This window comes from Dermacentor andersoni, chromosome 5 (assembly GCF_023375885.2).
Source record: "Dermacentor andersoni chromosome 5, qqDerAnde1_hic_scaffold, whole genome shotgun sequence".
NCBI classification, from domain to species: Eukaryota; Metazoa; Arthropoda; class Arachnida; order Ixodida; family Ixodidae; genus Dermacentor; species Dermacentor andersoni.
The window spans coordinates 205,481,818-205,494,608 of record NC_092818.1 but is presented as its reverse complement, the minus strand read 5'-3'; the positions used below and the strand labels follow the sequence as shown (position 1 = coordinate 205,494,608).

General features: G+C 46.1%; 1 protein-coding gene across 3 annotated transcripts in view; it reads right to left on the bottom strand.

The window, feature by feature from the left end:
- The window catches only part of TBC1D5 (TBC1 domain family member 5), a 119,606-nt gene that overhangs the window by 93,745 nt on the left and 13,070 nt on the right, over positions 1-12,791 (bottom strand). For all 3 annotated transcript variants that reach the window (XM_055071567.2, XM_055071568.2, XM_050179592.3), the window contains exons 4-5: positions 3,089-3,178; positions 1,494-1,636 (exon numbers count right to left, since the gene is read on the bottom strand). In XM_055071567.2, the coding sequence (XP_054927542.2) occupies positions 1,494-1,636; positions 3,089-3,178 (233 nt within the window). The remainder of the gene's footprint in view (positions 1-1,493; positions 1,637-3,088; positions 3,179-12,791) is intronic.

Sequence of the window (12,791 nt, the reverse complement as noted above, 5' to 3'; positions counted from 1 at the left end):
ATAACCGATGGTCATTAAGGGTTACAGAGTGGATTCCAAGAGAACGGAAGCGTAGCAGGGGGTGGCAGAAAGTTAGGTGGGCAAATGAGACTAAGAAGTTTGCAGGGAAAACATGGCCACAATTAGCACATGACCAGGGTAGTTGGAGAAGTATGGGAGAGGCCTTTTCCCTCAACTGGGTGTAGCCAGGCTGATGATGATTATGATGATGCCCCCCCCTCCCGCTTTTTTGGGACCACCACTATAGAGGCTGCCATCGCGCTAATAGGGGCATGAAAGACTTGGCTCGTCTTCAACACAGCTTGCCCTATAACACAGTCTTGGTTGTGCAAATGGACCTTTCTTGGAATTAGGGATTCAAAACAATGCTTGACTTTCCCATAATACCCTGTGCATTTATTTTTAATCACATACAGAAAGTAAATGAAAATGCTGTACGAGTGATACCAGAACATCATATGGCTATTTTTATGTCCACTGCAGGACAAAGGCATCTCTCGGCAATGTCCAATTACCCCGTCTTGCGCTAGCCGATGCTAACTGCAGCACGTGGTGCAGTACACCAAGCACTGCATGGGTATGAACCATATGTGCAGAGTGTGCCACTGAATGCTTGCAGCAGTGCACCTCAGTGCTATCGTGGAGGCCATGGTGGAGCTCATAAAGCTACTAAATGCCTGCTACAAGTGGTACATCAGCTGCGTTAGCCAGCAGAGCATGGGACATGGCTTATCTTCATGACATAATGTGGCCGGAGGAAAAAGAAAACTTTCCGCTATTAAAAAAGTTATCTTGACCTGTGGTGCAGACTAAATTTTTGTAACAGATGGAACACTGATGGCCAGATGCTTTATTTTCAAGGTAGTTCTCCAAAGAAGATCCCAAACCAACAATGCTGATATTCCCCACGCTTGCAACAGCAGTGCAGTCCAATAAGCACTATGATTTACATTTTAAGTGCTTTTGTACAATGCCAAGTAGGTACTTAAAACAAGCATATAATAACGCATGTGAAATAATATTACAGGGAGAAAAAAGTAAGTGAATGGAATTTCTGCTCACTGCCAAATGCTGGCAGCAAGCTGAAATTCATAGTATGGTTACAGCAAAGAGTTTCAATTGTCAGCATTCCAATTTAAGGAAGTGAATTCTGTGACGAAATGCTTCTTTTTCTTTTTTTTCCCCATTAAGTAAAGGTCCTGGACCTCAAAACACTAGAAGAAATACTGGCAGGCCTCAGAAGACCCTGAATAACTTAGTATAATTGCTTTTCTATAAACTAGGTTGTTTGTTTTGCAGGACCTGTATGCATTGTGACATCGTGAGAGAGAAGGTGGTTGTGTGGGAGCAGAACATAATGTCATTTTGCACTCTCTCCAGCTTGTTTGGGTGTTTGCTATGCTCGTTGGGCCACGCTACGAGTAGGAGCATAGCAGATGATGCGTACATTAATGTAAGGGCGGGAAAAAAAAGCAGAGAACAGCAGCACTTACGTTCTTATCACATCCTGCTTGATCATTATTCGCAATTCGCTGTCCTCAAAGTATTGGTTCCATGGGCTTTTCTCATCTTGTGATAGGGGATTGTTGTAAGCCAAGTCAAGGTCTTCCAGTTCCATTCTTGGATTATGACATGTCTGGGCAAAATGAAACAAGCCCCCTACTGCTGAGCCACGTTCTAAATGTACTAATTACCAGGCAACAGCTTTTTCCACTAATTTTAAGTGCTGCTCTTCTGCATCATAATGCACAGTGGAGCATGCCAACAGTGTGTTGGCTGATTCTTACGGCTGCTTTCTTTGTCTCTGGTACCTTTATCCTAGGAAAAGCAAATCCCACCACATGGCTGCAGGATAACTACAAAATACTGCATTTACTCGCATAATGATCACACTTTTTTGGCAAAAAAACTGATGCAAATTCAGGGGTGCGATCATTTCGCGGGTTAAATTTTCCACAAGAAGAAAAAAATTTTGCTCATCCAGCATTTGCTGCAGGATGACAACAGGTCAACAAACAGGTGGCTGCTGCTGTAACATTGCGAGACACCAAAACAAAAATGGCGGCTGGCGGAGCAAGCCGAACGAGGCGAATGCAATTGTTTTTTTTTCTTCTCATGAGTACATTACGCGCATTGAAACAGTTTCTTCCATATCAGTAATAAATGATGTCATTAATATCGGCAAGTTTGTGGCAATAACATAGCCATGTCCATCCACTTTGAGGGGACAGAAACGGAGGTGAGCGCGCTTAGCTGCCAGTGACATAGAAACACATGGCGGGCATGCTGCGGAAACTGCAGCATTCATCTTCACTACTATCATAATATGGCACGTTTCCGCTAAGGGTAGGTGAATATCTTAGCTGAGTGACACAGCATTGGCGTATGAATAGGGTACACTTCTAACGTATCGGTGTAAACGTGGCTGCTATTGTTACTGCTCGCGATTTGTTGCGCGCCTACGAGTGCAGACGAAAAGAATCGAAAGGCGCCTTTTTTGTTGTTGTTGTAGACCACAGCCATTATAAAGCCTACAAATAATAAAGCCAAGGCAAGTTTGGTTGTAGCTTTTTTTTAGATGGAAGAAAGTGATGGAAGGAATGAAATGGGGCATCTGCTTAAGAATGTTGGGTGTGTGCAGATCGCTTGGTATGTATTGAGTCATTTGCGTAGCATTCGACAGATGCTAAGTGCGATCATTATTAACTAGACTTGGCTCACGACATATCGCTGCAGCAAGTTCGGGATGCGATCATTACACAGGAAAGCAGACAAATTGAATTTTGACGACAAAATTCAGGGGTGCGATCATTACGCAAGTGTGATCATTATGCAAGTAAATATGGTAACTTGAGTATATATAAAGGTACTACGTGGCTTTGAAGAAGAAAAAATTGCAACAAGGATGCTACCATGATAGCACAAGATGTCAGATTCAAGCCCACCAGTACAATAAGTTGCCATACTATTCTCACCAATGGCAGTGCTATTTATCCACAGTAAGTGAACAAGCTATCAAGATGGTAACAAGGCAGCTATAGTAAACTGAAAGTGAACTGTAGGGGGCATAAACAATAAGTCCACTTACCTTAGCCAACAGTGATTCATATTTGTGCCTCATTGCTCTGGTTGCAATGATCCAATCATTTCTGGAGTCTGGCAGGCATTCCAAGAATATCTGAATAGCAAAAGTTTGGAGAGAGGAATATGTGTGTCTTAAGAACACGCAATTAATTCCCCCCCCCCTGAACAAAATGTGATCATGCTTTAAGGCCTCGAATTGTGGTGAGCAGATCCCCACATGACCTGCACAGCCATTTTGAGTATTTACCCCTTTAGACGCCTAGAGGGAAACATAAAAATCAGCTTAAGCTGTTGGAACACGTTTTCAAAGCTTTATTTGCAGCTACAGTCAACTTCTGTTTAAATTTGACAAAAGTGATGAAATTGATCAAATTATCTGGTGGGTCAAATTAAACAAGATTTGGCAGTAGTTGCCCGATTCGAACATGCCCATGAATCAAATGTGCATCCGTTTCTATGTGTTCAAAGTAGAAAAATATTGTACAGACATCATTAAGCTTGTAAACAAAGCATAAATCTAATATGCACACAATTTTTTAATATGTGTTGCACAGTCACAGCCAGTTTCCTAAAGTCACGATTAGAGATACGGTTCTTAAAATCAGCTTCTCCGCAATACAGCCATGCTATGCGGCAAAGCATAAAAACACATTTATTCCTTTCTAAAAAAGAAAAAGAAAGTTGCACGTTAGGATCAAATAAATACTGTGATCAGACATTGTGAGCTACCATTATTGCTTGAAAAGCTTCCCATTGGAGGTAAAAAAATTGTGTTTTCGACGGAGGATGATGTGCGTTCAACGCATTCGCCGTCTTCTAAGCTTTCCCAAGACAGATGCGGCCACTCTAAAGGGCTTACTATTGGGGACACCATGGGGGTCAGGCACCAGTGCACTGACTGGTCATGTTTGAATTATCCAGTCAGAACCAACTTAAGGATCGAAATAACAAAAGCCTGGGCCCATAGAAATGCATGGGTGCCGGCCAGGACCTCCAGTCAAAATCAACCTAACCGAAACATATAATTAACGGGAGTTAAATTAACAGAAGTCTACTGTATATTGATTAGCAATGGCAGAGAAAACAAAGGTCCAACTTTCATTCTTGAATTTCACACCCAAACCATTGTACCTAAGACATTACAAATCACATTTCTATGACATGTGGATCGTCTTTGGTCGGAGAAAGTTGCCAAAACTTATCATGTTTGATCTCTGCTTACTTTCAAATGCAATGTATTCCTTTTTTATTGATAATCCTGAGCTATCTACCTACATGCTTTCAAACTTCGTGGAGAGTTGACTCAAAGTGCCACTCAAAGCAGGACTCTCCTATTTCAAAATGTGCAAGTACTAGACTGTACTAGAATAAAGTGAAGTGGGACGAGCAGCAGGGGCGGCACATCCTTCGCTGCGAGGTGCTCGATGTTGAAAAATACTGTGCCGTCGTTGCGATCGAAGTGAATTGGGCCACGTCAAGGCCACGCCATTGGAAACTGCTGGTGACAATGCTCGGCGAGATCATTTGTACTATTTCCCGTGCTGGTATTTGCGAGTGAAGTCAAGTGGATTATTTAATTACATATCTAGTAGTGAGAAATACAGGTGCCAGCAGAAGACGAAGAGGAGGAGGGCGGTTGTTGTTGTTGCTCGTGCTCGCCCCCCTCGAGCGTTGTCTCGTTCTGTGCATTCACTATAAAACGCCAAGCGCATCTAGCCTTAAACACGTACTATCAAATGGTGGTGCGTGCTGGTTCCCTTTTTTAATCTGGAACTCCGTAGCTGGACTCTACCCCCCGTCTTGGCCATGCCTGCCAACGTGCCTCAGCTAGGTGCTACCGCATCACCGGTGGTCACCTGCTCCAGAGTACCAAGACAGCGAGACCCTGTCATTTTCAACGACACCGACAGGCACGACGTTGAGGACTGGCTCACTCCATATGAGTGGGTGAGCACCCACAATAAAGGGGATGATGGCAACAAACTTAACAACGACAACTTTTACCTGGCAGGCTTGGCACAGCTGTGGTTCCACAACCACAAAGCTGATATTGCCAACTAGTTTTCCTTTAAAACGAGCTTTGCGGAAGTCTTTGGCTAACCCGCTGTTCGCAAGCTCCGCACAGAAAAGCGCTGACACGGTCGCACCCAGCAATCCAGCAAGAACTTTACATCCTACATTTAGGATATTGTTGACCTCTGCTGTAGCATCAACCCTGCTATGTCCGAACCTGATAAAATATGACACATCAAGAAGGGGATCAAGGACGATGCCTTGCAAATGCTCATTGCCTAAAACCCTCAAAGTGTCAGACATTGTTCAGTACCGCCCGAGCTACGACGAGTTGCGGAAACAGCAATCTCTACACGCCTCCCGAGCTCTGACATGGCCAACATGTCAGCATTAACTGTCAGCACTGCTGCTATTGACACCTCAATGTTAATGCAGCAAATTCAGCAGTTTGTCCGAGAAGAAGTGGCACGTCAATTGTCCCTTGTTCCCCACGTCCCAGACTCCGCGCAGGCACTTGCTCCCACGATATGGCAAGCCATAGAGGAGCAAATTTCTGAGGCACTACCAACTTCCTACCAGCATCCGCCTGTTTCTGCTCCTCTGACCTATGCTTAAGTCGCACGCATGCAGTCACCAGCAATGCTGCTCGGTACGGATCCTGGTCGACCCGCAAACGACTTCTACGCTGCGCGTGCGCCTGTCCACCTGAACCTGCCACCATTTCGCAATCCCGCACTGCCATCCACTAATCCTTGGCGCACCCCAGACAACAGGACTATTGCTACTTCTGTTGCCTACCTGGCCATGTCGCTCGTTTCTGTCGTCGTCGTGACTTCCGTACTAGTCTGGGTGAAGAACATCAAGGCTACTTACATCCTGAGCCACCCCACCCGATCTCCTCCCACACAACGGACACCTGCTCACTGAATTGACTTGGCTACGGCACACATCGGTCGCCCTCCCCACGTCGCCATTCACTGTCCCCTATGCTTCATCGCCTCCCACCCGTTCAAGCGGCAAACTAGCCATCGCAGTTCCGGAGGCAAGAACTGCACTCGCATCGACAACTTCAAAGCCTCAATTTTTACCTGCGAACGAAACAACCGTGATTATCGAAGGTGTTTCCATGCAAGCACTCATTGATACTGGAGCCGCTGTGTCTGTTCTTAGTGGAGAACTGTGCCGCAAGTTAAAAAAGATCACAATTCCGCTTTCCGACGTCTCCTTGCGTACGACAACTGCGCACCACATTCAACCTTCAGTGGCATGCACAGCTCGCCTTGTCATTCAACACATATTGTACGTAGTCAAATTGGTCGTCTTTTCCCCATGTTCGCATGATGTTACTTTGGGTTGGGACTTTCTTGCTACTAACCATGTCATTGACTGTACGCATGCCGAATTTGAGTTGTCGCCGATGTGTGACGCCTCATCTGACAAGCCATCTTCTTCTCGAGTGGTTGTCGCCACGGACACTGACATACCTCCTTTGTCTTCTGTTCTTGTACCACTTTCTTGCAGCTATGCTCCCTCTTCCACCGCCCTATTTGCGCCCTTCGAAGTCTTCACGTCTCGCAAAAACTTCCTCCTCCCTTTGCAGTTCTCGCAGTCGAAAACTCTTGCAGTGCCATTTATGTCACGAATTGATTTTCTCCCACAGCCACATTATTCCGTGGCGAATGTATAGGTCGGCTTGACGATATCGATTTCGTCTACTCTACTCAACTGCCTGATGATATGTTAAGTCATCTCGTCGACAGCCTTACTTCTGTGACCAGCGCCGATTCGTCTTCCTTAGAGGCCTTCCTTCCGCCAACTGGCTCCAAACTCCCACCTGCCCAGCGTGCCTAACTCTTGGAGCTGCTTGACTACTTTCGGATGTCATTCAATCATAGGCAATTTTCCTTAGGCCACACATCCACCATCGTTCTCGTCATTGACACCGGCACTCATGCACCCCTACGCCAGCATCCATACAGAGTTTCTCACACTGAACACCGCGACATTGATTGATGACATGCTTCATCGTGGCGTTATTCAGCCCTCACACAGCCATTGGGCCACCCCAGTTGAAGAAAAAGGACGGTAGCATCAAATTTTGCGTTGATTATAGGCACCTTAACAAGATCTCGCGAAAAAGATGTCTATCCGCTGCCCAGAATTGACGACGCTCTTGACTCCTCGCAAGGAGCAAGGAGTTCTTTTCCTCTTTGGACCTTTAGTCTGGATACTGGCAGGTTCCTACGAATGAAGCTGACCATCTGAAGACTGCGTTTGTAACCCCAGACGGTCCATATGAGTTTAATGTGATGCCGTTCGGCCTTTGTAATGCGCCTGCCACCTTCGAACATCTCATGGACAACATTCTAAGAGGCCTCAAATGGCACACGTGTCTTTGCTACCTGGACGATGTTGTAGTCTTTTTGAAGGACTTTGGCTCCCATCTGACCCGCCTCGCAAGCGTCGACTTGCCTTTCACACGCTGGACTGCACATTAACTTGAAGAAGTGCCACTTTGTCGCCCGTCAGCTTACCATCTTAGGCTATGTTGTCAGCAAGGATGGTGTCCTTCCCAACCCTGCAAAACTTCAAATCGTTGCCGACTTCCCCAGACCATCTACACTGAAAGAACTCTGTAGCATTATAGGCCTGTGTTCATACTTTTGTTGATTCGTGCGTAACGTCGCATCCATAATCGCCCCATTAACGCAGCTACTTGCCAACAGCCCCGGCATTTCAGCATGGTCTACTGCTTTTGAAGACGTGTTCACCATATTATGCCATCTTTTGATATCCCCACCTATCCTACGCCACTTTGACCTGGACGCTCCTACCGAAATCCACAGGGATGCTAGTGGAGTAGGCCTCGGCGTTATTCTTGCCCAGCATAAGTCTGGCTTCGAAGAGTACGTCGTCTCTTACGCCAGCCGCACTCTCACCAAAGCAGAAACTAACTATTCAGTCATCGAAAAAAAGAATGTCTTGCAATCGTTTGGGCAATCACCAAATTTCGCCCTTACGTATATGGCCGTCCATCTGACGTCGTGACCGCTCACCATGCCCAGTGCTGGTTGTCGTCATTAAAAGACCCATCTGGCAGCCTAGCTCGTTGGGCGCTTCATCTACAGGACTACGACATCCATGCTGTCTACCAGTCAGGCCAAAAGCATTCGGATGCCGACACTCTTTTGCGCTCACTACTGCCTGATGAGCATGGCACTCCGTCTGTCTCCAGCTACGATTCTTCGTCTCTTACATTCACTGACATGCCAGCAGGGCATCGCAGGGATCCTTGGATAGGCTCTCTTCTAGAGTATTTATATCAACCGTCACCATGCACCACCGACCGCTCGCTTCGTCACACTGTTCGCCACTTTGCCACCCGCAAAGATCTCCTGTACCACCGCAATTGCCTACCTGATGGCCGTAAATGGTTGCTAGTGATTCCTCGCCATTTACGTTCCGACGTATGTGCCTCTTCTCATGCGGATACGCAGTGCGCCCATGCCGGTGTGCTAAATACGTATGCACGCTTACAGCTTCGATACTGCTGGGGAGGAATGCACCTCTCCATTCAACAGTACGTCTACTCGTGCTCTAAGTGCCAAAAGAGCCCACCTCACAAGACAACAGTACGTCTACTCGTGCTCTAAGTTCCAAAAGAGCCCACCTCACAAGACAACAGGGCCGTTTCAACCATTGCCTTGTCCCTCCCGGCCTTTCGACCATATTGGCATTGATTTGTACGGCCCTCTACCGTACACCCCAGATGGCAACCGCTGGGTCATCGTCGCTGTGGGCCACCTCCCGCGCTACGCTGAAACTTGAGCGCTCCTGGCGGCCACCGCACGTGAAGTCGGCTTGTTTATCCTTCGCAACCTTGTTTTTTGACACAGTGCGCCTCGCGAGCTACTGAGTGACCGTGGTCGTTCATTTCCATCCAAAGCTGTAAAAGCCCTCCCTCACGAATGCAACATTGTCCATAGAACTGCAAGCGCCTATCATCCGCAAACCAATGGGGTATGACTGAACGCTTTAATCATACTCTCGGGGACATGTTCGCCATGTATATCTCCACTGATCACACTAACTAGGACCGTATCCTCCCCTTTGTTACATACGTTTACAATAGTGCCACTCAGTCTACCACTGGATTCTCTCCCTTCTTTCTTCTTTATGGTCGCAAACCTTCCTAGTTTATGGTCACAATTATTTTGTATCACTCCGACACTTCCAAATCTACGACCCTATCTGAAGCCACCCCTCATGCCGAAGAATGTCATCAGATCGCTCGCTCACTTACCGCTGTTGTGACTTCGGGGTGGAGGACGAAAAACAGACTCTTTCCGCAGACGAAGAAGAAACGAAAAACTTTATACAATATTTACAGATAGTGGATGGCAGAGTACATGTAGCTGCAAGAGCGCATCAGACCGACTGGGCGGCTGGAAGCGACTCTGTCTTCTCACAATGGGCTGGCTCTCCTTAAATCCCTCTGGCAACTCCTCGTCGGCAGGAACCAGTTTGGAGAGTTCTCGTCGGCAGGAACCAGGCGGGGCAGGGTGATGACGTTGCCCCTAATGAATTCTTGATTCGTCACGGAGAAGGCTGGGTGCTTCTTGAAGTCGCCTCCCGTGTTGAATTGTTGACTCGTCGTGGATAAGTGAGAGCTCCCGTCGCCTCGCTGATATGCACGTGATGCACGTAGTATGGCAGCTTCCGTCGCCTCATGTTAGCCACGTAGTGTACGTAGTACGGCAGCTCCTGTCGGCTCGATGATAGGCACGTGGTATGGCACAATACCGCGCAAGACCAGGCCAGCCAGAAACATGGCCGTGACGTAAGCTTGACTTTTCCATCACATTCACCTGGCAAGCTGGTACGGATCCGCGCTCCTTCCTCTACTCCTGGCCTTTCTACTGAGTTCAGTTAAAGGAATGACGGCCCTTACTGCGTTCTACAACAGATGTCCCCAGTCAACTACGTCATTGAACCTATTCCGCCATCTATGGACCAACGGCGTCGCAGGCACGCAACTATTCATGTCAACCGACTGAAGCCGCACTACGACCCACCAGTGCTGCCGGTTCCATAAGTCGCCAGGATGGCTCCTTTGTCGCCGGGGGGTGATTTTAGTGAAAAATGCGGGTGCCAGCAGAAGACAAAGAGGAGGAGGACAGTTGTTGTTGTTGCTCGCGCTCGTCCCGCTTGGCCATTGTCTCTTTCTGTGAATTCATATAAAACGCCAAGCGCATCTAGCCTTAAACCTTTGAGGGTCAATGACGTAAATATACAGCGCCGGGAACAAGTCCAAAAATGGTCGATGCCGTATATTTAGGCCGCTGTCTGTACGTTTAAAAAGCGCACCAAATTCCTAACTTTTTCTATTCTGTCATGTGCTGCCACTATGTGGGAATCCCGGGAATTTTTTGTCGTACGCCTCCCTCTCTCAATTTTTGTTGCATGGTTTGATTTAGAACTAGTTTGCTCCCGCACGTCTACGTACTACTGCTCGCACATTGGTGCACGCGCGAGCAGTGGCGGTTCGGGGTTTGTTCCGCGGGCAGTTTCGGCTTCTTGCGCTTGCAAAACTGATGGCTATCTCATTACTAATCGCTCAAAGAGCTACTGCCTCTTTCTCACTTGTTTAGTGCTCACGAGGGTGCGCATAGGAAGGATGCCGCCGTGCATGCGTTTACGTTGCTTTTTTTTTTTTTTTGACACTCGCGAGAACTAATTGCCCCTGGTTGGCGATAAGGTGAATATTAGCGGAAGTTTGTCACATGTTGTGCTTTTTCACGGGCACACAACCACACAGTTTTCTTGAGTGCGCGCACCTATGCAGTTCGATTATGCTATGGATGTACATATTAGATATCAGTGTAAGAGCAGGAACATTTGAGTCTTGCAAAATACTCTCGTGTGCGCATTTTCAAGGCCTTGAACTATGTGTATAAAAATGCATAAAATTTTTAATTCTTATAAGATTATTTCCTTTCTTTATTGTTGTTATTCATGAATGAAGAGTACATACATACCAACGCAAAATATATTTTTTTTCACTTTACGGTCACCCTAAAAAAATTACGGCACATATTTTTTCGAAATAAGCCCCCTAAGAATTGAAATCTGCAATAAAAAAAATCAACCCTAGGCGGTCGCATATGGTGAAAAAAATCGACCCTCAAAGGGTTAAACGCATAGTAATGTCATGTGGTGGTGACGTTGAACACAGTAGCAACACTGTGAATGACTAAACTAAATTTTATTGGGCGAACCTGTGCCCACAAAACAAGCTACACTTATAGCACAACGATAGCGGCGAACACAGTCGGCGATCGGCGAAAATCTGATCAGCGGGCCAAGCGCGTCGGCTTTTATACAGCAGTCGTCGAATGTTCCAGACTAATCGTTGGGACCCGCGTGCCTTCCACAAAGTTCTACACCATTCGCGTCACGTGATGAAATCTGATAACACAAGGTTCGGCGACAACAGACAGCCGGATAGAAGCATCGATAACTTTCCAGAAACTTTGGATGCATGCAGGCGCGTCCCGCGCTGTGCGATAACATTTGTTAGGCGGCGAAACGTGGTCGCCCGATAAAGATAAGTACACGTGTCAGTATCAATCATACGTATTTATGTGTTAAAAATAAATGCCTTTCTTTATTTTTCTTTTTTTTAATGCCACACGGTTATCTTACATGCATTGCGTCCGCAGTGTCAGCTTTCATTCTGCTATGTTATTGTCGTTCCTTTGAGGAACAGATATGTTCCTTGTTCTTCAAGCAGCATGTTTCTCTTGTGTACTTTTGTGCATACAGTTTTCTATCACTATGTCTTGCGAAACGCAGACAGAAAAACATATGTAAACTTGCTGCTTGCAGTTTTAAACAAATAAAACCTATCTGCCCCAACCAGCTTCCAGACAGCTTTACCTGAAGTAATCCGACAGAAAAAATAACGGAGTGCAATATTCCATTCCCATTTGTGTTTTCCTCGTGCAATACAATGCTGAATAATTGGTATGGGGGTTACGGAGTCTTTTATTGTGGTCGGACTTCAGGCACCTAAAATAGTTTTTATTTGTCCTTTCCAAATGCTAACCCTTGGCCTGTAAGCCATGTTTTTTTTTCCAGTCCAGGCTTAAAAGGAAAAAAAAGAAAAGAAGGAAAAAACGGCACAGTAGCTTAATTAGTAGCTATAGTGGCTATGATATTGTGCTGCCAAACTCAAGCTAGCAGATTCAATTCAGGCCACAGAATTCAATGGGGTCAAAATGGAAAAACACCAGTGTACTTATATTTAGGTGAATATTAAAGAACCTCAAGTGGTGAAAACTAAACCGGGTGCCTCATAAGCAAATTGCGCTATTGCCACAAATAACGCCAGAACTTGTTTAATCTAAAAAACAAGGTAGAGGCGTCCTCCTACTTTTTCCAGGGGTGTAAACAAAATGAAATTGTTCTCCAGTCTGATTTCCCAAGGAAACAGGTTACACTTATTTTATATTTCATACCTGCATGTAATGCTGTTCCCAACTGCATGCCGGTTCAACTGAGCAGCTTGTAAATTGTAAACGGCTGCTTTCAGTTATCCAGCACACTATCATAATGACAGTAATGAAGTAATTAAAGGAATGGCATGCCTCACATACACATAGAGATATATGTAGATTTGTTGTGTTTGTTCA